The 25697-nt window shown below is 39.7% G+C and overlaps 2 protein-coding genes across 2 annotated transcripts; one reads left to right on the top strand and one right to left on the bottom strand.

Moving 5' to 3' along the window:
- Window positions 1–389: 389 nt before the first annotated feature.
- slc25a14 (solute carrier family 25 member 14) lies at window positions 390–13629 on the bottom strand. The gene is made up of 9 exons (XM_078265374.1): window positions 13437–13629; window positions 12733–12834; window positions 11632–11770; window positions 10511–10605; window positions 7503–7588; window positions 6636–6731; window positions 6101–6225; window positions 5647–5860; window positions 390–4568 (listed from the first exon to the last, which is right to left on the bottom strand). Exons 2-9 carry the CDS (start codon window positions 12794–12796, stop codon window positions 4527–4529), a joined length of 861 nt encoding a protein of 286 aa, XP_078121500.1. The 5' UTR covers window positions 12797–12834; window positions 13437–13629; the 3' UTR covers window positions 390–4526.
- An 8075-nt stretch (window positions 13630–21704) lies between these two features.
- gpr119 (G protein-coupled receptor 119) lies at window positions 21705–23256 on the top strand. The gene is made up of 2 exons (XM_078265286.1): window positions 21705–22281; window positions 22565–23256. Exons 1-2 carry the CDS (start codon window positions 21705–21707, stop codon window positions 23254–23256), a joined length of 1269 nt encoding a protein of 422 aa, XP_078121412.1.
- The last annotated feature ends 2441 nt before the right edge of the window (window positions 23257–25697 follow it).

Raw genomic sequence — 25697 nt, 5'->3', positions numbered from 1 at the left:
AATATTATACAGTCTATGGTTGCTTAAATCGAAGAACGCTCGCGGTGATTGGTGCTATGAGCAAAACAACAGTTTTTTAATCTAGATCTGGGTACAAAAAGGATCGAATGCATTCATTGTGATTTTCTTGTATATTTACTTAACAAATGTTGAACCTTTTTGTTGCAAACTGTGTATCTCTTTGTCTTTTGTCATGGCTCGTGAGCCAGGTCATGACAGTATCGTTTGACTAGAGAAGTTTCCATACTACTCAAACTGGGTTATTTCAGTCGATACAGATACCCAGCCCTAATAACTGCTAATAACACGGTTTGAATGGCTCAGGAAAGCATGACTGCTGAGGTTACACTGAAAAACATCTCCTCACAAATGCACTGAAATGTATTGAACCTGTTTTTTTTTTTTTATTTTACCTTCAATATTGAGAACCTTAAGCACAATCTTTGGACAGAGGAGACAACATTATGAACAAGGGATCAACGTAAAGTGTGAGCCTGTAACAGTACAAATCTCCCAGGACTCCAGGATTGTATTAAAATAACTTTACAGAAAGTTCACCAGAAAGACAGAAATACCCTGGGAACTCCTGACACGATAGACTCCAACACACACACTCAAAACCTTGTTGCTTTTTAAACCAGCTCCACTGTTCAGCACAAAAGTTTGAGTTGTGTCCCAACTGCACTCTAATTCAACACACAATAAAGCCAACTGGAGTAGCTGCTCATGGCCGAATAAAATCTCAGATGTTGTTGCAAACAGCTCAAACCATAGCTCCAGGAAAGAAAGAATTATTAAGTCCTTAAGGTAACTTTTCATATCTGATGCTGAAGGTATGGTTGACATTGGGTTTGATTTTGAATTCTGCAATCAGGATCAATCATTTTTTTTGTTGAGATTTCTGCAGCTGCAAAGACCCATGACGCATTTCATGGTGAAAGGACATCATGTGCATTTTTAATTGAGAGCAGAAGAAGAAGCAGGCTGAAGAAAAACCCAATTAACAAAATTGGATTCCTATGTAGAGGAAAGCAAACTAAGAGGTAACTCAGCAAGTAGTTTACATATGAAATATGACCAAGATAGGGCTAAGCTGGTTTACAGTCTGCTTCTCAAGAGCCCTTTTCACACGGCACTTAGCCTTAGCCCCCCCTTAGCTACGGGAGCTGGGAGCCCGGGGCTAGGAAAGCATTCACACTAGCACAATCCTGGCACATTTCAGATGGGCTAACCCCGACTTTAGCCGAGGGCTTGCTGGCCCTGCTCTGGAGCAAGGTTAGCCTCGAGTTTGTGGGGCTATCCCCTGAAAAACCACTAAGCTTGGGGCTAAAAGTTGCCAGTGTGAATCTGAGTTAATGGAATGTATGTTGCTGCTTGCAAACATTAGTTAAGTGTCCAACTTACACTTAACCCAGGGCAAGTAGAAGTGCAGTGTGAAAAGAGCCAAGTATACCAAGCCAACTACAATACAGAGCAGGGGACAGAAAAAAATGAACAGCAATATTGCCAGCAGTACATGTAGAAGTGCCAAAGCTATACATTATTATATATTTTCAATGGTGTGTCAGTTATAGAATCCAGCATGCTTGTGCCATTACAACAGAAGAACGATGACTCATCTCAGTCTTTGGATCATTTTCGGACACCAATCTGATGACGAGCTATGAAGCCACAGACAATTGCTGCCAGAATGAGCAACTGACTGACCAAATGTTGACAAATACCTACAGCCTTGTAAACTGATAAAAAAACTATTACAAATTTACTTAAAAATACCAAAGAAAGACAAACAACTAAAAAAGGGACAAACTTGCAAATAATTTGTAGCATGTGTTAGGATTACTGTTACGATAGTCCCATAAATAATTAAAAATAAACATTATTATTACCTCTGCAAAGGAAGTTCTTTTCGTTTTGGTTTGGTCTGGTCTGTCTGTTAGCAGGATTTTGGAAAATCTACTGGTTTTCATGAAACTTTGTGGAAGGGTGTCACATGGACCAGGGAAGAACCCATTCATTTTTGGAGCAGAGCTGAACCCACAAATACACAAATCCATTTTTACTTTCGTTAACACTGCCTAGATAAGGCATTTGTGCAGCATTCAGGTGGCGTCGGGATTATCGGAAAAATTAGTTCCTAATCAAATTTGATCCGTTTCCATACTGGAAACAGCTATCAACTCGAGTTATTATAGTAGCGAAAACAGCGAACTATATTTAGTTGATGAACTAAACCGATATTGCGGATGAACAACTAATAAAAATCAAATATAAATGAATGTAAATTTATTTTGTATGGATCCAAAAAAAGGAGACAGCATGCATTTCTGTCAACTCTCGTGACATTGAACCACACATTTGTATGTATATGTAGCTACATACTTCTGAGAGACATTATACCTAGCCCTAACAAAACCAACTAAAACTAAACCTTTATGACAAACTGAAACTAAACTGAAACACTGAAAAATAACTAAAACTAAACTATAATGAAATTGAAATATCAAAACTAAACTATAATTGAAAATTCAAAACTATTATAACCTTGGTTTAAACGCTCTGAGCAATAAAGTACAACATATCTTCTTTGTAGGGTCCATGTTGTTTTCACATTACGACTTAAATCTCATGAACACACCGTGTGTGGAAAGTCGAAAACGACTTCCCATCTCGGAAAATGGGACCATCCGTGGAGCATGTGAATTCCCCAATTGGCGAAGGTTAAAATGCATTTGGTTTGTTAAATTTGGGTGGAGTTTAGAGAATGTGATTTACAAAATTCAAACATGTAATCAATACAGAATATAGAAGAAACACATTTTGGCACAAAGACCCCCTTTTGCACTTTCTATCCACACCAGCTGCCCCTTTTCTTCTAATGCCAGAACTTGACCTCAAACGGATCACACAACAGTAAGAATCACGCAACAAGGCATTTTATAAACACCTGGACATAAAAAGATAAAATACATCCACCTCTTATGTGTGAATGAGTCTTTTCAGCAAGTGACATTATGTACGGGACTGTTTTCTTGTGGGTTAATAATGAAATTAGCTCCCAATACTGCAGCAGACTGTAGACGAACGATGTGAAAAAGTAAAATGTCTTTACCGCAAAAATAAACAAAAACAACACATCCATGATCTGGATTGATTATCTCCTTAAAAATGAGGACGAGAAAACAAACCAACTTCTTTTCGTTGTGAATGAATAAGAGCAAAAGTGTCTCCCTTTTGTCATTAGAGGCTTTGGTTCAGGTTTCTGATGTTTTCAAGTAAAACTGCAGTGGTTCTTTAAGATCACACATGTTCAGAGTACAGGAAATTGCTTTAGTTTGCCTATGAAATAATAAACAAAAGAAAAAAACATGTCAAGTTATTTTCTGGCAACTGACCCATTGAACTGAAAAACTGTAATTCTTAACACCAAAATATCAGTTTTGAAGAAAGCATAGATACAAATACTCATACAACCCCACTTCAAAAAATCCCAACTATCCCTTTAATATACCAAAGATCACATGACATCGCTGAGTATCATTATCCATTTACAGAGATCAACCATTGATCACCTGGAGTCAGGATACAAAATTAGCACCATCCACCAGCCAAATGCTGGTAAAATATGCAAGTGGCTAATAGATTTGCTTCACTCACCAGTCAAATAAACAATGGTACTCTATTAAGAGACTGGTCAAATTTAAACATTCGCTAACCATTTGGCCGGTGGACAAAAAACGTAATTTTGCACCCTGCCTGGAGTGCTGTTGAGCATTATTTCCTCCTTTCTGTCAGTGTCTTAATTCCCTCTCAGAACAGTAACTACCTGTAACAGTCGATCAAGTTGTACCACTCTTCCATGCAATTTCTCACATTAGCAGTTAAATTGACTTATTTTCCGAGCACATTTCATGCAGCGCCCACGCATTCGAATTATAGGGTTCCTAAACGTCATTCATTTTAGAACTTCTCATTATTTTCTCCTATTTAAAAAAAATAAAAAATCCACAAGCTGTGTACATAGCCATGCAAGACTGAACTGACAGTCTCCAATTACTAGGCTTATTAATAAATTCATTTTTCAGTGTTTTTCCAGATCTGTATAAGAATCCTGAGCTAACAATCACAAGTGTCATCTCCGTTTGCCTTTTGAGAAACTCACACAACCCACAAACTCTTCTTTTCAATCAGCTCAAGGAAAATAACTTAGTCTTCCAAACTTGCAGTCTTCTGCTACAACCAAACATTAAGCTGCCTGGGGAGTGTCGCAGGTGGTTGAGGGTGAGAGCAATCACCGAAGCTACAGTCCTTAAAACAGTACTAAAACTGAACCAGTGACAATAAATAAAACACATTGCAAAAAAAGAAAAATCAACACATAATTTGGATAAGCATGGGCAGATGACTAATAATGTATTGTATCGTGTAAATATACCGGTGCCAAAACTCCAGGTGCTGCCGTGCTCACACCCCACTTATGCCTGACACAATCTAACAGACCAGTGAAGTCCCACTTCCTGCTCCTGTTAAAACGGGAGCTTCTTCAGCTGCTCGAAGGTGATGAAGAACTGAGAGGTGCGTTAAGGAAAGCTTCATGATTCATATCACAACAGTATACGGGCTGAATCTGCTCAGCAGACTGATGCAGCTCTGAAACATGAGAAACCTCGCCTCATGCCAGACCTTTTCTGGGTCAACCTTGACCTACAGGACTTTGTATAGTTGTGTGCACACAGTTTTGCAATATGATCATTTGAATGGATATTTTAGAGCATTTAACTTCATTTCACTTTCAAATAAGTGGTTTATCATATTCTCAAATAAAAGCCATAATTACAATAGTGGCAACAAAAACATTGATGGGGTAAATTACCTGTACTGTAATGGTTCACGATGTAGATTCAGCATAATGTACATTTTAAGTCTCACTCACTAATTATTTCCAATCGCTTCCACTCAGTTTTTTTCCATTTGCCGTTAAGCTACCATCAATAAAACTCATTACTTTCAGCCGATTTTTCACAATTATAGCCTACCAGGAATAGGGATGGTAATTGATAAGATTTTATTTTTACCAATGCCATTATCGCTTCTGCTTATCGGTCAATTTTCTGTGTGGAAAGAAAGTAGGCCTTCACAGGTTTTCAGTTTGATAAAAAAAAGAAAAAAAGCATACACTAAGATACAGCTTACTCCAACACTGGGATGTGCAACAGCCTGCAGCTAAAGACACAGTGTAGCCTAGCTGCACTTTGAGACACCATGGCCATTCCCAGATTTGGAGAGGTCATAGAAACAACACAGACAGGACTTCTTCTTCAAGTCTTTACGCATTCAATTGCATCTCGTAATCTCATGGTGCACCTCGATAAACTCAATTGACTGGTGAAATAAGATACTGTTAAGATAGTATTGTTTTAGCACCAATATTGGGAGTATATACACGTTTATATTCCCCAACTCATAGATAAAAAAAAAAAAATCCATTTCAAAAGTATACAGTATATGTGGAAACATTTGAGATCCGTTTACTTTTCTTTTTTTTTATAGAATTCCACAATTTTTCCAAGAATTAAAAAATGATTATTAATCCGATTTCCCTGTTTTTTACCCACCTGAAGGAATTCTGTAGGTTTTAAAGGATACAATGATGTTCCAAGGCCCCAGCCGCAGCCAGTTAGGCCAGAATCCCTTATAGAGAGCGAAGAAGCCCTCATTCTTCCACGTCTGCATCAGTCCGTCGAGTGTTCCTTTATACATGGGGGCTCCCGACAAAACTCGCTGGTTCATCATACGGGTCCGGACAACGTCCACAGGGTTGGAGGCCAGCGCCCCCGCCAAGCCACACGTGAAACTTGAACTGTACACCCAACCAGACATGGAACAAAGGTAATCGACCGGTCCAAAGTTTCCATTCAAATTTTGAGTGTCTACTCATTTAGGAAAACAAACTGATAGCAAAAGCAGTTACAATGTCATCGTGCACTGCAGCTACTGGCTTCCAGTGCAGTTTTCATCACTGCTAAAATACTACTTAAAAGACATTTATGGCCATAAAGGAGGGCCACCCTTGACCTAAAAAGAGAATAAATAAACTTACATGAAATGTGTCAAAATGGTGTCTCCCATGACGCCAGAGCGAAGGAGATGCTTCTTCGTTATGTCATAGACAGGAAGTTCCACTCCGACGACAATGGCTGCTCGCTGCGCTGTGGGGATGACACCCTAAAGAGGAGGAGGAGGACGAAGAATTAAAGCCTGATTGTAACAGTACAATTTATTGACTGCCAGAGCTGACTCGATATATACAACAATCTCATATTACTGGATAACAAGTAACAATATGGATACATGTAAATAAGATTATTTTGGAGCTGTTAAAGGTGTAACTGATTTGATCCTTAAAGCTGGCTGTAGTAAGCAGCTGTTTAATGAATAAAAAACTAATGACAATTTATCCAACTATGTCTCAGTTTCAGCATACGCTTAAATTTAAGTCTCAAACACTCCCAAGTTTACATTTTGTATTATGACTATTTGAGCCATGAGGTCCAATAAAGAATAATATCTCATAAAGAATGAATGGGGCGCCAACTTGGAAAACCATATCCACTACACAGTAATCCAGCACTCACTCTCCACAGCCCTCTGGTGCCCTCTGTCTGGTAGATGTTGACGAAGTTGGACATCATGCTGCCTTGGAGCAGACTGCCTTGCGCCTGCATTCTGATCTAAACAAAAACAGACAGAAAATGAATAAAAGGTCGAAGATTTCTTCTAATTTACAACCCAGCACTTAGTGTCTGAACTCAGGTTTAAGGATTAATTTTAAGCAAATAAGGAATAAAGCCTCCTGACCATTTCAAAATGTAAATATATTTAAATATTTAAAACAAACAGACTTTACATTTGAGTAGCTGTAATCAGCACGTTCTTGATCAAGGACTTAAAACAATTTGATTACCAAGATAATCATTGATTAGTGTCTCTCAATTTTTAACAAACAATTGACAAGTTTCAAGGGGGCAGTTACCCCAAAATCAAGAATACATATTCCTCTTAATTGTAGTGATATTTATCAGTCTAGAATGTTTTGGTGGGAGTTGCCCAGTGTTATATCGGCCGTAGATGTCTGCCTCCTTTTAAATATAATGGAACTAGATGGCATTCGGCTTGTGAGAACACTTCCGTGATATGATTGGCACGTGTTGCTGGTCGAAAGAGAACATCTTCGCCATGAAACTGCTAACAACCAAGTCTGTGGATTATCTTGAGTAACCAACTAGACAATAAATGACATTTGGATCATGAGAAACTGAACCAGATACCCAGGAAAATAACATTTGTTTTGGTTGATTTGCAGCACTTTCTTTAAGGAACTGTATCTGTGATCAAGTCCTGTAAGAATTAGCAATCGATGGCTGGTCTTGATATTGATTAATATATTTGGTGAACAGATATTTTAATCCAAGCCTTGTCCCCAGCATTAAACATCAAATCACCTTGAGGACATCAGTGGGGTTGGCTAGAGAAGAGGACAGGACTCCAGAGACGACGCCACAGAAGACGTTGATGACCATGGTCTCATCTGGAAAGAGACAAGATATTAACACACAGACAAAAGCACTTAAACACAATGCCATTAAGATTAGTCTATCATTTATTATTCACAGATGTTAGAGGGATGATATGTGAGAGAGATCATCTGAATAGAGACTGTAAAAGGTGGTGCCAGATAAAAAAAGGAACCAATCAATGGGAAAAGAGAAATGACAAATAAGAAAAGCAGACAGAGGGGTAATAAAGGAAAGGACAGAGCCTGTGGTCACAAACTTCCTGTCAGTCTCAGAAACATGCTGGCGCCGGCCAATCGCTGATAAATGTCGCACAAACCTATTTGGCTGATAACTGAAGTGGCTCTCTGTGAATTTCAGAGCTCCCAACAACAAAAAACTGAGCCACTTTGACTTCGGTGCATGCTGTAAATTATAAGTGCAAGATTTACTGCACAGCAACTAACAAATCTTTAAACGGTGCTAATAACATAGCTATTCATGGAAACAAAACACCACATGGTAATGACCTACAATTAAGTGCTCTAATGTACGGCTGCAATTTACCATTATTTAGGCCTACAGATTATCATTTTCTCGATTAATCAATTTGTTTTGTCATTGTGTTGTGTTCTGCGTGCCATCTTCAAATGTCTCGTTTTGTCAAACCACAACATTATTCCATATACATTATTCATAACCTTACTGAGGTAACCTACATCACTGCCTTTTGCGTAGGCTGAGTAGACCCGGAAAACAATGCAGATGGAGTCGGCCTTAAACATTTTTTTTGTTTTCTTACTTTTACATTTTCCTACACTGCATTGGTTTTTATACACCAAATTGTCTGTATTCTTTTAAAACCTGATGATATAATGACTTTTCTGTTTAATTGTGCTGCTTTTGTTAAGCACTTTGTAACTTGGATTTCAAAAAGTGCTCTATAAATAAAGGTTATTATTTCCATTGAAATTAAATATATAGAATTTTGTACTCCTTATGAGATCGATATCACATAGGAAGGAAAGAGCACATCGGAGCACTTACAGTCTGTCTCCACTCTTCCCTCTCCATCCCTTCCTTCCTGGAAGCTCTTTGTCTCTTATTTAGCTTGCAAATTAGTGCCGGCAGGTTAATACATTGAGGCTGCTTCCAGCCAGGTCAACACAGGTTGTTACGACGCATCCAACCTTTTTTTTTTTTGGTGGATGTGGGGTGTACGGTCATAGGCACATACTGTACAGTACTACTGATGCACAAAAATGTGTTAGGGATAAATGTCACTGCACCAATATCACCACGGTAAATTGCTGTGCATTTCATGTCTTTGTGCACTGATCCAACATTATTTGCATACTGTATGTCACTATGCTCTGTGGTTCCCAGGGGGCAAACAAAAGAGGAGTGAAGGCACCAAATATGTTTTGAATCCAAACAGAAGGAGGAAGAATGAGTCTCAGGATGAGACATAAGCAGAATGCAATACAAGTAGAGTCAGAAATAAACACTTTTGGCTCACTTGCTAGGAGACTTGTAAAGTTGATAAAAAAAAAAATATATATACTTACAAAGATTTGTTGAATGCCATAAGAATGTAAGACCCATTTTAAAGTGATAGTTCTGGTTTTTTGAAGTGGGGTTATATTGGGTACTTATCCATTGTCAGTGCATTACCTACAGAAGATGGCGGTCTGCATGCACCCAGTTTGGAGATACAGGCAGGAATACTGGCACTGAAGATGTAGACAGCAGCTAAATGTATTTAGCCACCTAAAAAAAGTGTACGCTATATTTAGAATATTTTTAGTTTACCCTTTCCGTCAAACAGCCCTGTTTAAGATAACTGAAGCCGTTATCTCTTGTCAAAGCCACCAGACCCCATTGACAAAAACAGTAACTTTAACTCGCAGAGAACGGGAGTTGCTGGTCTAAAGCTGCCTCGATTGGTTAGTTTGTTAGTTCCTAACCGTTTCAAAACACCAAAGTCACACAATAACAAAAACTGTGATAGACCAGAAACTCCCGTTCTTTTTTATCCTATTTTGTTTTTACTGTTGTTGTGGCTTCGACGAGAGGTTCAGTCATGAACCCAGTGCCTGAACCCAAAGTCCTCAAACCCACAGCATAGAACAGCTTCAGTTCCCTCCGTGTAAACAGGGCTGTCTGACAGCAAGGTAAAGGGGTGAACATTTTCTAAATAGAACGTAAACTTAAACTGATATTGAAATGCATTCATTCAGCAGCATCTTTTGAGTGTTATGTAGAGTAAAGGTAGTGCAGTATTGGAACATGTTTTCTGCCACCTTCACGGCGACAGCAAACAAAGGTCCACTGAATTTGGGCCTTTATTCTGATCTTTCAGCACTGTACTTTTGGCTACTTGTTTAAGGACTGAAACATATTCTTATTATACTTCACTCTGGATATCAACATCAGTTAACCAGCTAAAATGTAAATTTAAGAAAATGAGGTAGGAGCTACTCCTGCCAAATTCTTTGCTATTGCTGCTTAGCTAGCCTGCTCTCAGCAGTCAGCAGTTCAGGGTCGTTTCTTCTACTCTAACTGAGATGGCTGTAAACAGTTTTTCTCATTATGGGGCTGGAGAGCTTCCAATGGGTTTTCAGTTGGGTTAGGGTTGTCACCAATGCTTATAGACTAAACAGTTTGCAGGAGCCTGCATCAGCCTTAAACCAGTCAAAGCCACCATGAAAATATGAAACTGAATGAAATACAGGACGATGCTCGCTGTCAGTACCATTCAAACCACCATAGTTCATCGTTTAACCTTCTGCTGAGCTTAACTGTGGTCAAAAATGCTTTCAAGTTTTCAAGTCTGTGAATTGACAAAGGGCTAGTCTCCTAGGCTGTAATTTTAGAGCCTTATGAAAGAGTCTATAAGAAAGGTTAGCAAAAAGGTAGACGACAGGATATCAGAGATAGAAATGGTTAACACTCACCTTCTGGATGAGTAACAAACAGCCTCTTCAGAGAGTTGTAGGTTCCTATCTTGATTGTCCCATAAGAAGCTTGTCTCAACAGAGCAGGAGAAATCCTGAGAGGAGAGGTAAAATAGGTTCCTTAACCTTTACCCTGGGGGTAAACTAAAGGCAGATGCAGAAGAAGAGAGAGTGCTTATCATGTGGCTTCAGATACAAATCGTCAGCAAATGTCAGTCTTATTAAGGAGTTTGAAATCCAGTCTCACTGTCCATTACTCAAAAGCAGAGATGAATCTTAACACACAAAATACTGGAATCACACCCACATCGTTCAAAGTCAAAGAGAAGCTTCCTTCATTCAAAATGCAATACATTTCCTGTCCCACGGGGCTTCTTTCAAATCTGTAGTTAGATTCAGCAATATTACAGTTTAACCAACCACAAAGTGCTACAGCTCTGTGTGCAAAGCGTATTACTGCATATCATATATTCGGCACATGTAAGCTTGTAGCGAGAAGTAGTAACTAGATTTACTTAACAGCACATCAAGTTTAAATGAATGTGCTCTCCCCCAGGAACAGCAAGGCATCTGGGATTCACACTTCCTGGAACTAAGAGTCCCTATCCTAAAGAAATTCTTACGACCTTTTTCAAGAATTCCCCCTTACATTTAGGACTGAATCCAAATGTAAAGCTTATTAGGCCTTAATAAAGCTCCCCAGGTAAACTGTAGAGAGTATGTATTTTGGTGGTTTTTAGTATATAGTATTTTGAAAGTATTTCTCATGAAACAGAAACCACAGGGAGTGAATCTTGTGTTAAGATGTTATTTGTATACTGTTGGTGATTATTCCAGAGCTCTCCAGAGATCTGACAACTGCCTGATTAATCAATAGTATTCAAGTAGAGCATCTTATATGGCAACAGGGTCAACAACACCCCCCAATGAGATACAAGTTATTGTATAATACTGTATTGTATTATTCTATGCTATATTTTTGTGAATTTGTGTCTTCTGTGCTCCAAACTAGCAGGATCTTGGTTTGATCTTAAAAAAGCAGCTGTGGTGGCGAAATTGTGAGTATACACAGAATGTCATAGTGTTTGTTTGTAAGGAGCCTAAATAAGCATGTTCCATACCCAGAATAGAGCGCTCGGATGCCCTCCTCCTTGCCGATCCTGAAGAGGGCGTGGAACATGCCCCTGTAGCGCACCTCTGTGTACTGGCACTGACCCTGGACCTGTAGTCGCGTCTTAGTCAGGTCAATGGGAAATGTCCCTGAGGATTAAAAATGTAATAACAAGAACAATAAAATGATAATAAACAAAGATTAACGTAATAAAGACAATTAAAGCAGTGTAGTTATAGAAATATTGGAGCCGACAATGATTAGGTAAAGAGAATATTTTGCACCAAATATGAATACACTGTCAAATTCATGCTGCTGGGTTGCCTCAGTTTTCACCTCTTGTGTATCATCATTACATGAATCCTATTCAGTCAACAGAAATGGCAAAATTTATAACATAACAGAAGGCAAAATCCATATATACAAAAATAACTAGTAAAACTTTAAATTTTTGGCTCAGGTCCTTGATTAGCAAAAAAAGTCGCAGCTTTGGGAATGGGTTAAATATTGTTTTCATCATTCAGCAGACCTTAACTGAAAAAACAATCCTAGCTCTGTGACTAAATTGTGAATAGATTGTTACAAACTGGGGCTAGCTGCCATGTTAATTACTGTGTTTCTATGAAACAAACTGTATTGTGTGTTGTGCCAATTATAAAGTAAGCAGTGTGGATGTGTACCAACAACCTGACTGAATTCTAACTTGCTGAATTGTGTACATCTGCAATTGGAGGACAACCAGGGTTGTAACTCAGCACCAGCCAAATATGCAAGTGGCTGCTAGATTTGCTTCACTCACCACCAGCCAAATGCTTCTGGAATACCAGTCACAGTGGCAGGTGGACAAAAAAGTTAATGTCCAACCCTGAGGACGATGCATTGTGCACCAAAGTGCTTTGATATGTATTCAGCTGGATGCATGTTCCCTTTTTGTAGCCAAAGCTACTATCACTTAGCAGATGCTGATGCAGAATTTCCCTATGGCTGCAATAACATTGAATTTAAAAGACTATTTGCAGAGAACATGTACAGCCATGGCATTACAGCGTATACATCCAACAGTAAACATGACGGTTAGGGTCTGCATGTTGTGGTGCATCACGTCGCCTACCGAATTCTGCGACAATCGAGGCCATCCCTCCGTAGATGAACGGCTTCCAGTTCAAGTTGACCATCTCCGCGGAGGCGGCTGCTTCCACCTGCTGCAGCCCCGCTAAAAACAACAATAGGCCGCCCAGACAGAGGTCAACGCAGTGCTGCGACCTCAGACAACACAACATAGCGATAAACATTGAGATCTAATGATGCTACAGATCAACGAGGCTCCTCAGCATCCCAGCGTAATGCGCCGGAAAGAGACGCCCGCTGTGCCGAACACCGCGGAGAGAGCCATCATATTTGTTGACGGTTTGCAATTGGCCGTGAGATCAGTCAATCAAATTTTTAAGCGATTCAATTGGCTGGTGCGCCGCAAACCATGGATACAGCAACAGTGTCACGATAATTCAATAAAGTTATTTATTATCGTTAACGTTTTACACAGGACCAAATACGCTACTTTATAAACAAATTATACAAGAAATTATTTTAGTAATTATGTAAAATTTGAAAAACTTACAATCGTTAATTTATTACAGATGGCCGTGCAAACTGTTTCTGACGGTTAATGTAAGCTCGAAGCAGATATCTCCTGCTAGGCTAAAGGCTAGTCAGCTAACACTTGTGGAAATTACTAGCCAGCTTGTTAGCGAGTTTAACGTTACCAGTTAGCAACTAGTAACGTTAACCTTTACATTCAGCCGAAATATCACCTACCTGTTGTGTCGATAAAATCCGCGACCTGCTATTTGACTTAGTTTTCCATGACTTAATACGTGGCTTGACTTCAGTCTAGTTCAAGCAGAAAACTTCTTGTCTGTGGTTAGCTTCTCATTTCAACTAATGTCAAATACTGCAGAAACGAGCTGCTTCTTCTTCTTCTTCTTCTTCTTCTTCTTCTTCTTCTTCTTCTTCTTCGAGGTTTAATGGCAGCTGACATCCTTTGTATTGCATTACTGCCATCTTCTGGAGTTAGGTAACTCCTACAGTCCCAAGTAACACTCACTGTCAGATTTTCCCCATCAGTCCTGACCAAACATCTTCTGCCTTGTCTAGTTCCACCAGTTCCACCATATACCAGTATGTTATTGTTCTCCCGTTAGCAATGGCGGTTCTAAAGGGAGAGGCAGTGCGCAGGCCCCCTCTGGCCCCTTCTGGCCCCCTAACTAGACTGTCTTTCAAAGGCTGTAGCTGGCTCTGTTTAAAAGCTATAGTGGAGATATTAATTAGTATGAAATGAAACTAGACGAATTAAAGGTGCCATATCATGCATTTTCAGGTTCATACTTGTATTTTGGGTTTCTACTAGAACATGTTTACATGCTTAACTGTTAAAAAAACACATTCTTTTTCTCATACTGTCTGTCTAAATATATTGGTATGACTGTATTGACCTCTGTCTATCTCTTTAAAGTGCCCATATTATGAAAAAAAAACACTTTTTCTGGGATTTTATTATTTTGTTATATATTTTTGTTATTTTGTGTCTCTGGTGCTTCCAAACGCATACAAACTTTGAAAAAACCCCATCCATGCTGTTTTCAGTGAGATACGGGTTTCAGAATGTGTCCTCCCTTCAGTCTCTGGGTGAGCTGTTCAAAATCTGCACGGCTTTCTACGTCACTAGCCGAGACGAGGGGGCTAACCATTAGCATGCTAGTGCTAGCATGCTAGCTCATTCTCAATGGCAAAACACTGCTAGAACTACTTACATGTCCCTGTTCTGCAGGTATTCCACGCAAAGTTGGAAGTGCACCCTCGTTTAGAATAAGTCTCCCAGCTAATCCTGCCATGTACAGGCCAAAGTTGGAGAAACAGCTAGCTAGCTCATGTAGTCCTTACCTAGCTACTGCGCATGTGCGACTGACAACAAAGATGTTACAGAAGTTGAGAGGTCTCACTCTGTAGCTAAAGGGTGAAAAGAGGAGCTGCAGCAATGTGCAGTACAACAAAACTATGGTGTTTTTTGAAAATTAAACCATGTAAACCTATTCTGGTACAAACTCAAAATACAATTATGAACCTGAAAATGAGCATAATATGGCCACTTTAAAGCCCCCTCCCAAAAAAGCTCAGTCTGCTCTGATTGGTCAGTGTTTCCAAAGATGGTTTCTGTAATTTTATGTAGGCTAGTTGTTATCACGCTGATGCTTGTTCTAATGTTAATTTTTCTGTTAAGTTTGGTTTGTATTAGTTATTTGATTCTATAAAAATTGGGTAAAAAATTGATTGATTGATTGACAGCTTTGATAGACTCGCAATTGGTGGGCGTGTCGTCCATCTTTATACAGTCCATGGGTCTTCTGCTACTGTGCTCGCGGAGTCTCTGCACTGTCTTTTGCAGCCGGGGAATGACTGTAACGGCAATGTAGTGGCACTTTCTACCTATAACAGTACATTGTATAGTTGTGACATCACAACTGTATGGAAGTCTTGACGGCTCTTAAAAGCACAGTTTCTGACTTCAGGCTGCGTGCATTTCTCTGTGGATTGAGCGTTTTGATACTTTCACAGTATTCATATAGCACCTCAACATGCTTACATCAAAAAGGACACGGAAATCTCACTTTTTACATTATGGGACCTTTAAGGCATCTATTGCCATCCACACATCCACATGGTACCAACCATGCCATGCTAGCTTGTTGGGAACTAAGTTCCAAAGTTAGGCTACATTTTGGCATGGTAAAAATTGGCATGGCCATTTTGAAAAAGGTCCCTTGACCTCTCACCTCAAGATATCTGAATGAAAATAAGTGTAGCACTTTATGCTAATCTCATGGAGTTTTGGGCTAAGAGCATGCCGTTTTTATCATGCCGTACAAATGTGTTATTTTCACCTTTTTTAAAATGTATTTGAGTTATTTTAAGGTATATTTGAATATGTCTGCATACTGGGGTCCCTAAACAGTCTTGGCATTGCATATAATTATGACTGGAAGGCTAAGACTCTTGTGGGTTTTTTGATTTAGTCCCTATAGTAGCCAGTTCATTGTAGTGAGACTACTAAAACAAAATTAGAATGATTACAGCATTATGAAACTTTACAACCACAGACCTAGGTCATTCAGAAGATTTATGGCATATTGCCTGCATTAGTGGAAATACATGATTAAACAATAGAGAGATTACACATAGGCTTTTAAAGAAAATGTATTTTGTTTTATTGGAGTGAACATTGGAGTGGATCTTTCTATATTTATTAAATAATGATATTGCCCTTTTTCATATCACACAACAGAAGATGTTCAGTGTCAGACACATTCTCACCTACTAGAAATACTCGGGTTTAGGCAAGGGGTGGTGCCTGCAAGAGTTGTTGCTCCAGTTTGACATTTTCGTTGCCGTCTTCCTGTAAATGATCCTTCTTTATTTCTGGATGTTTGCTTTCTTTGGGTTTTGGATGAACCGCATGGTAGAAACGTCATCAACACCCCTCAGTCACTCGCTGGGTAGAATCTGGTTAATGACCTGCTCTATTCACACATGGGCTCAATTGGAGATTACACAGACTTTGTAATAGGGAGATGGCAGGGTAAAGTCCATTTAATGTCCAGTCCAACTGATTTGGACATTTGCATTCTCACATACAGATCCTCTGGTTAATGTCTAAATAATTTCAGGGTTGCAGTGCATGCGTGAAAGGGGCTTTGATTATTCTCAAGTCCCTTTTGGACCCAGTCTCCTTTAAGACCTTTCCATGACAATTAATTTATGCATATTGACTTTTGGGCAGGTTTTCCCAAATTTTAAACCTGTGAAGACCTCTAATGTGTGTGTTTGAAGCTACACTCACACCACAGGTGCAACTGCCAGCTACAATGCAACTCCACTGAAAACGTTTTGTGCCTTGCTCAGGGACAGCTCTGTGATTGTTAATGAAGGGAAGAAAATCTGGATTACTACAACAATACTGCCAGCGTGTCCATGAATTTCAACCATCAAACTCCTGGTTACAAGCCTGTTTCTTTAACCTTCATTCTTCTGCTGTTGCAGTGTACAGCACAGCAGCCACGCTCACAGTGAACCCTCAAAATGCATTTAAAAGACTACTGTCCTTTTCACGTCACTCGCATCTCACACAGCAGATATCCACAATGTTAATCTACGTCAGAATTTTTTTTAACTTTTTCAGATACTCCTCGCCCCTTCATCTAAAATATAGTTAGGTAACTGCAGTAGTGAACACAACAGGGCACTTGGATCCCAAATCAGAGAAAACTGAAAGTCCGTGAGTGGAGTGAAACCATTCCTCTTTCTCTATTTCTTCTTATTATTTTAAGTTGGTGATGCACTACCGGTGGACATGCTTGAAAACAGCCACAGTGGCCGCAGTGGCAGGACAGGTCCAGAGTTATTGGTTGAAACACAGGCAGCGCTGTGGATCACAGAGTGGTGCGCAGCAGTCGAATGACACGCTGGTAAAGCTGCTGAACGACTGACACCAGATTCCTAGGGGAAATTAAGAAGAGTGAGAACTGAACTGAGAAGTGGAGAGGGAGAAAAAGTAAAAAAGAAAAGGAAGAAAAGGAAAAATACTGAAGAAAGGGCCAAAAGAGCAGCTGTGCTGAAATGCCATATGAGTGAGCGAGCATCTTAAACTGTTTTTGTTGATTTTAAATAAATAACTAGCACGCCCAAACCACAGAAGAAGAGCACATATGCAAATATACTTTACGTCAAAGAACTTTATTGTTCGACTCTTAACTTAGCTCCTAACATAACTGACCACCATCTTTTGCTAATTAACGACTTTTTTTGCTCCTCTAATATGAGTTTGCTAACTAACTGCACATGCAAAGTAACCTGGACTAAATTGGTTTAGAATTAAAAAATATGAAAATCATACCCTCTAAATAAATGGTCAGCTGTCCATTTGCTGTAGTCTTTCAGATATGTTCAAGTACAACTTCGAATACAGCATGTGAAAAAAATAAAATAAAAATAAAATAAATGAATAAATACACAAAAGCAGTTCTTAAACAGTTGTCGATGTTTAACACACTGACACTCACCGAGCTCCCATAGAGAAGCAGTTGTTGCGGTTTGGGTGGAGGCAGAAGAGCGAGGCCACGCAATAAACACAACACAACAACATGGACAGCAGCCGTCTCTTTAAGGACATCTTCCGTCTGATAGAAACACAAATGCAATCACTTATTTTGTTGTTGTTGCTTTCTTGTACATTGGTGACTGTGGCTAGTACACTGACACAAAGCAGAAAGAAATTGGATTATTATTTCATTTCGAAGATTTTGGCCTATGCCCAGTATTTTAAAATTTCTGAAGTACCAATACATGATGCATACATTTATTATGAAACTTTTCTTCTTGACAGACTATGAGTTTGCATTATTTGTTCACTCTACTGGTTAAAAGATTTTGGTACAGCAAAGCAGTCTTCAGGCCAGATTCAAATTAGGTGGACTGAAGAAAAGAATCCTGGGAGTTTCTTTTTCCTCAGAAAAGTTCCAAACACAACAATAAATTGCAATTTTGTCCACCCGTCTATTGATGTTTTATGATTTATGTTTTTAATTGGCTAGAAAGCAATTTTATTTAGAAGCGAATTCCAAACGACTACTCAGCCTTAGCAAAAAAAGTAGTGACGTAGGTTACCTCAGTAAGCTAATCAATGAGGTTATGAATAATGTAAATGCTAGCACTAGCTGAGTCAAAGTTAGCTAAGTTTAGACATAATGGCACAGAAGCAAAGCAATGTAACATCACTGCTGTAGGAGACACATTGGTTCAGACTCAAAGGTCACACAATAACACAAACAAACTAGCCGATCGAGGCAGCGGTAGACCAGCAAGATAAAATGACTGTTTTTGTCAAAGGAGTCTGGTGGCTTTGAAGAGAGCGATATAACGGCTTCAGTTCCCCGTTGGAAAGGACTGTCTGACAGCAAATAAAGCGGTGAAAAATATTTTATCTATCAAATACACTGACTATAGATAAGGATATGTATATGTAGCAACATCATCATCCAGAAACCTGTCCGGTCATGTTGCAAAAGGTTTTTAGAAAGGCTTAGGAAAACAGCTTTTGATGCTAAAACTTCGTACTTAAACAAAATATGAATATTTGGATTGGAATACGTAAGGAACACTACTGGGAAGCAACCAAATTATATAAAAAATTAAATAATGTAATGTAATGGACTTGATCTTTAAAGTTGAGTTGATTGTCACTAAACAGACACAACCCCAAGGCCTCTGATACAACTCAAACTGTGCTGCAGGCCACATTGATGTGTAACCACAATGGGAAGCAGCAGCTAAATCCCTGCTCCTGTTGAACGCCACACATCACCCTTAAACATCACTCACATAACATCATCACCTTAACAATCCTGTTGAGAAGAACTCTTTCCTGACAGACTGATCTGGAAAAACTCCTCACGTTGGTTAAAAACACTCTGAGGCTTCTTAGAAACAGATCCCAGGCCCAGGTGGAGGCACAAGAATTCGTCACAGCAGTTGGAGGATGGCGTTGGCAGAGGCATAAACAGGATTCCAGCTCCCTGGGTGCTGCTGGGCACTGGGCACAATTACTGCTGACCCACACTTTGTTTTGAAAGGTCCTGAAAGGTCTAGCAGGGGTGAATAACATTCCTACATTGTGTGTCTGTTGGAGCTATTTTGGTTTGTTAGGAGGGAGGGGGGTGTGAGGGGTATTAAAAAGAGGATCTCTCCTCTCAGGTTTCTGTGGACTCATATTGAACCCAATGAAACTGTGCTCCGCTGCTCTGGGCTTGCTGGGATTGTTGTGTTGTGGTTTGAGGATGGGGTTGTGTAACCTATAACGGGATGCTGGGTGAACCCTCACATTATATCAAGATCCAGTTATGTTTAAGGGCAGACACAGGTAAATAGGGTCATACTTATAACAACACAATGATACTTTCCCAAATTGATTACTTAAATTGTTTCTACTTCAAGTTTTCTGAAATGTTAAATATGCAAAAGAGGTATTATCTTATATTAGCCTAAATATGTGCTCATTTTCAAATATTTCTAGAATCGAAATCAATGAGGTAAATGCTAACATCAGCGATGTAAACATGGTTACAATGATAATGTTCACCATATTTAGTGTGCCAACATTAGTAAATGTAAGTAAAATGTACCTATATAGCGCTTTTCACAGATAAAAATCACAGAGTACTTTACATAAAACATACAACACAGTTCACAATTACAATCATAAAATAAAACATTAAAAGTAAAATAAAATTATAAATAAAGTGCGGACAGGTCAACCAAACGCCTGTTTAAAAAAGTAGGCATTTAACTGATTATAAAAAAGGTTATGAAAAGGTTATTGGCACATTATCAAAGCTAATCATTAACCAGATTTAGTTTAGATAGGGTATTTTTCCCGTTCTTTCTTTTAGTATTTTTCTCACAGACTATAACTGCTACTTTAAGAAGCTGATGTGATGCCAGGTGATGTTTGGAGTGGGTGCAGCGAGAAAGCATCATTAGCCAGATCTATTTGTGTGTGAATCTTAGTGGAAAATGGTCCCATCATGCCAGATGCGTCTCCTGGGAACTCTGGGGCCAGAGTAGGAGAGCAGCCAGCAGGGTTAGAGTTTAACCAAGCTCATTCAACTCTGTACAGCACATACACACAGTTTAGCTGCTTGTGTTATATATTACTAAATGGATTTTAGTAAATTAGTCTCAATATGACATAAAGCAATACCGTTTTTTTTTTTTAACACTACTAATGAACAATACAGTGCATGCAGCGTGGCAACAGGACCCTCATCCACATTAGAGTACACAGTTTGTTTGAATTCACACGGCACATGAATAAGATGCTGTTACGCTGTATTATAATAAACCGAATCAGTATCAGAATTAGACTCAGAATAGGATTCATTGCTAAGTAGCCAATGTTTTCACTTACTAATGTCATCTTTGATTTATGTTTCATCAGTGGAATTCATTGTTCCTCCAGCATGCTGTGATTTAGAGGTAAATGACAAAGTAATTTGATGTGTCTTTCTTTAACATATCATTGTATGGTGGTCTAATAATCTATATTTATATTTCACATTTGAATAGAAATGATAGTGGTTCTAGATCATTACAGTAACCTGCTTTGTGTGGTGTTGACATGAAAAGTGGCCACACGATTGGTGTTTCTGTTCATCTTTTCTCCCCATGCCCTTATAAATGCGTAATCTTAAACTTGTTCTGTATGTAGCCTACTAAGGTTTGGAACACTTTCCGAGCCTCAATTTAAAAAAAATATATTCTGATACAAATGATAGGCTTACATATTTTTAAATTGATGATACAAAATAGACAGAGAGCCAGCAGGCAGGCGGCTGGGACAAGGGTCAATCCCAGAGAGCAGCAACAGAAGCAACGGATGAGCAGCAGAAGGTTATGTATGTGTTTGTGCTGTGTGTCTATAGACTGTGTGTGTGTGTGTGTGTGTGTGTGTGTGTGTGTGTGTGTGTTTGCGCGCGTGTGTGCGCACGTGTGTGTGTGTGTGTGTGTGTGTGTGTGTGTGTGGGAAGGGGAGGGACAAGCGATAACTGCTGATAATGCTGTCAGTGTTTCTGTCCTTCTGCATTTGTTGAAGGGATCTTAAGGACACAGATGAAACTGGTGAGATCGAATGGATGTTTTAGCGACAGACTGTCTTCCTTAAACGTTGACATGAGTGGAAACATTACATGACATTGGATTAACGTAAAAGGACGATATTGGCTGATAAGATTCTTCATCTTGTGATGAAGTGCCGTCAGATGTTGGAGTTCTTGAAGTTTTTTTTTAATGATATTTAAACACAGTCTTAACCTAGTTTGTGTTGGAGCATTTGTGCACATCTCTATTTCTTCTAACAGTTTCTAATGGTGCAAGTGCCGCATTTTGTGATGAACGACGGATAAAACACAGTCTCTAATCGCAGCAATGTCAGCTTTGTGGATTTCACCTTAAAAGCTGTGTGTTTTTGTTATCAACATGTCATATATGAGTGGACTTGTGAGCACCGAGACCACTGTTAGCATGGCTCCTAACAGCATGGACACCAACGAGCCGACAACCCAAAGTGACGTGAAGCCTCGGGTGATGGGTGTGACCCTGAGCATCGCCTCTTGCCTCATCACCTCCACCAACCTGCTGGTGGCAGCCGCTCTACTTAAGCTACTCCTCAGGAAAAGAAGCCAGAGCTGGTGCTTTGTCCTCAACTTGGCACTGGCCGATGCCCTGGTGGGTGTGGCCATCACTGGCCTGGCCACAGAGAACTTCAACTTTAACAGTGACAGCAACAACTCTCCGAACCAGCACAACCAGGTCACTGACGATGCGCCCACAAACACTACGCCTCCTGATCAGGGCAAGATGCGGTGTTTGATGCGGATGGCCTTCGTGACATCACCCTGCACAGCATCTATTATGTCCATGTTCCTGATCTCACTTGACCGCTACGCAGCCATCAAGATGCCCCTGCGGTACTCCCAGCTGTCTGGGAAGGCAACAGCAGTGGGGTCCCTGCTGGCTCTGTGGATCAGCTCCCTCACTATGGGATTCTTGCCAGGTGAGACCTTAAAATATACAACTGCTTAATAAATGTATGGTGTGTTATGGTAAAAGGAGCTAGTGTTCAGAAGAATTTAAAAAATGCAAGGCACTGTGTTGTTGTTGTTGCATGCCATGTTGCAAAAGGTACTGCTGGGATATCAAGTTTGAGACATAGACTACATCCATGAGTTTGAAGGGTTATCAGACAGAATTTACTGATGGCATATGGATGGGTTACAATGCTTTTTTTCTTGATCGAAGTGTCGTATAGCAAATAACCCATGCCCTCTGTTCCTCAGTCATGGTGCGGCAGCTGCAGGCGGAAGAATACGGCGGATTCTGTGCCTTTTTCTCCGTCATTCACCAGGTGGGCATGATCGTGTTATTCAGCGTGTGCTTCTTCCCGTTGCTCTCTGTATTCCTTTACATCTACCTGGACATCCTGAAGATCGCCTGCAGCCACCAGAAGCAGATATGTCAAGTTAGGCAAGCTGGTTCCAGGACGACTGACCACCATTGCCATCAACATTGCGGGTATCATCAGCAGCATCAGCATCTGAGGAGCCATTACTGGAGCCACGTCAAGGCCCTGAGGACAGTGGGGGTGCTTGTGGGCTGCTTCTTGGTCCTCTGGTGTCCCTTCTTTGTCGCTTGCATAGTGCACCTTCTGTGTGAAAGCTGCGAACTCACTGCCGTGTTAGAGAATTATTTGTGGCTGTTGGGACTGTCCAACTCACTGATCAACCCCCTGGTGTATGCCTTTTGGCAAAGGGAGGTGCGGCTGCAATTAGCAGCCATGTTCTCCTGCTTTATAAGCAGGTCGTTGGCCGCTGGACCACCAGGCGTCACAGAAAGATGTGACCCGCAGCCCCTTGTGCTGACTCAAGCTGATGCATCTGGTGGAAATACCGTCAACCCTTTGCTGTTGCAACCTATTATCGGCAACGACAAGGTTCACATTGTGCCACTATCTGCCATGACCAGCTTATGAAAGAAACGGTGTTTGGTGTTTTAAGCCCCCAACGTCGTCTTCCAGGCAGCGCTGCCTGGAAAGCACTAGGATTAGGCAATGGTTAAGGTTATGGTTAGGTGCCTTGAAGTCGACGTTGGGTGCTTAAAACACCATAGAGCGAAAGAATCTGGGAAACCAGAGAAACAGTGGCAACAAAACATGGCTATTATCAATGTGATTTTCAAAAGTAAAAATATAAAGTATTACTTTCCAAATTAAATTTGCAACACTTATTATAATTCACACGGAAAAGTCCTGTCTTGCTCCATCTCAAATGCACACAATACTACATGGGCCTCAGCCCGTTGTGACCCATTTCCTCAAGGCCCGATCTGACAGCTAATAAAGTTTAAAATTAAAACCTTCTCTCCCTTTCTTTTTTGTTTTCAGACCATCTATCACCATGTGTTTGTACTCATGCATATGTAGAATATATTGCTAGTGAACACACAACAAATATGCAGCATTCAAGGAAAATTCTGGTTTATTATGACTTATTTTTAGCCATGCTACTGGATATGGCTATAGTTTAGTGACAGTAAATAGGAGGCACGTAATAGTGACAGCACTACAGTATAATTTAAACATTTGTTTCATAGTTCCCAGTGAAACCAGAGGGGTCAGAGGTCAGTGGCAGTAAGCGGCATTAAAGAGTTCAACGGTCCAGTTTCACAGACTTTGACATGCGTTTTCTGATAAGTCCACAAGGGTTCAGGCCTGTCCCACTGTGAAATCAGTGCATGGGGGGTGCTTACTGACTTTTTCAGCCCTTTATGCACACTTACTGCAAGTCTGATATCCCGCAGAGACTTGCAGAGGACATGTGCTTCATAGGGAAAAACCCACAAGAAAGTGGGCTGAAAAATGAGTTCAAAGTAAAAAAAATCTTAAGTTGAATATAAAATAGATTTTTGCTTAAGAATTACTACCAACTACCAAGAATGAGAAATTTAAGTTGAATTCATTTTTCTGCAGTGACAGTGCCATTAGTGTTCTGTTCTCCATGGAGTGTGAAGTTCTAGCCCTTTCCTAAGTGAAAATTAAAAATTGGAATACTTTTATGATGCTTTGGACAGGTTCTAGTCTCTGATTGGGCTACGTTTTGCCTGCACTTGGGTTTTTGGCTGGTCACTGCCTTCCTAAAATACACCACAACATGAAGTCAAGATAGATCTAGATCAAGATTGCAGATTAAATTGTGAATTGACAGTTGCTAGGAACTTGTTTGGGTGCACTCTTTGATAAAAGAGAAACACTGAACAAGTGTCAAAATTACAAAACATTTAACACAAGATGAATCAATTATAAAAAGACATAAATAAAAAAGAAATATGCAAATAAAAAGTAAAATGTATCTAGTATCAATATTTAAAATAAAATAAGTTATACATTTAACAAGCAGCTCAGTTAAAGTGCCAGTGCCAAATTACCAAATGAGGAGTCACAATCATTTTGGACATAAGCTCAACGATACCAAAACTAAAGTTGCATTCATGTAGGCATGGATGCCTACAAACCACAGACACATACCGTCCACAAAGATATGTAAAATGACTACAAAGATACATAAAACGACCACAAATAGACACAAAGCAAATGCAAAGAGACAAAGTGACCATAAAGAGACACAAAACCACAGAAAGATGTGTAACAAACCACAAAGATAGATAATAAAAAAGATGACACGCAAAACAACAAAAATAGTCTCATTGTCTCATAATCCGCCCATGCATGTGGGCTACCTTAATTCATGAAGTTGTTTAATGTCCACGTTTACCACCAGAAAATAAACACTTTTTGAGTTCCATCTTTTGGCGTTTGGATTTTGGTCCCTCTTTTGTGTCAAGTATAGATTGACTCATAACAGATCAAAGATAACATGCAGCAAAGGTAATGAGCCAGACTGGCCATGGCATTATGTAAAAATTGTGTGCCTTGGCCCCCGGACCTGCTTTGTTTTATACTGCTTTATAACAGTCATTTGATTTAGTAGCTTTAAACTGATGGTTCCCAGACAGCAGGCAAGCCTTCAGTTTATCCAAGCGGTCGCTATTGCACACGTAATATTTCATAGCTGGATAACTATTCAGTCATGGAAACTTCCTCGTCTGCTTAAATCTTGATAAATATTGTCCACTTTGCATGTCAGCAGCCTGTATCAACAGTGCAGTTTCACCAGATGATGTCAGGGAGTTCTAGGTTATATTGCTAACAATTACTTTAGACTGACAGACTGCATCTTCTACATAAACCCTGAGCTGGAAATAGAGCTAATTTGCCAATTGTTTTTTTTCTTTACATCATGTTGTTATACATAAAGGGTTTCAGCAGAGCCCTGCAAGATCATGCTGCATTCTTTGTGCATACATCTAAAAAGAGCCTGTAGTTTGAACATATCACAGTCTTCCCACCTTGGAATA

This window comes from Sander vitreus, chromosome 13 (assembly GCF_031162955.1).
Source record: "Sander vitreus isolate 19-12246 chromosome 13, sanVit1, whole genome shotgun sequence".
Lineage (NCBI taxonomy): Eukaryota > Metazoa > Chordata > Actinopteri > Perciformes > Percidae > Sander > Sander vitreus.
Note: the sequence above shows the minus strand (reverse complement) of the source record. Positions and strands in the feature narration are given on the sequence as shown.

What these genes read in the sequence shown, in the direction of transcription:
- slc25a14 (XM_078265374.1), bottom strand. Translation starts at nt 12,796, where the DNA reads ATGGTCAACTTGAACTGGAAGCCGTTCATCTACGGAGGGATGGCCTCG. An exon ending in GTTTGTTACTCATCCAGAAG is followed by an intron (nt 7,589 to 10,510) that starts GTGAGTGTTAAC and finishes GTCTCTTTCCAG; the next exon opens with ATGAGACCATGGTCATCAAC. An exon ending in ACCATTTTGACACATTTCAT is followed by an intron (nt 5,861 to 6,100) that starts GTAAGTTTATTT and finishes TTGGGTGTACAG; the next exon opens with TTCAAGTTTCACGTGTGGCT.
- gpr119 (XM_078265286.1), top strand. Translation starts at nt 21,705, where the DNA reads ATGTCATATATGAGTGGACTTGTGAGCACCGAGACCACTGTTAGCATG. An exon ending in CACTATGGGATTCTTGCCAG is followed by an intron (nt 22,282 to 22,564) that starts GTGAGACCTTAA and finishes TCTGTTCCTCAG; the next exon opens with TCATGGTGCGGCAGCTGCAG.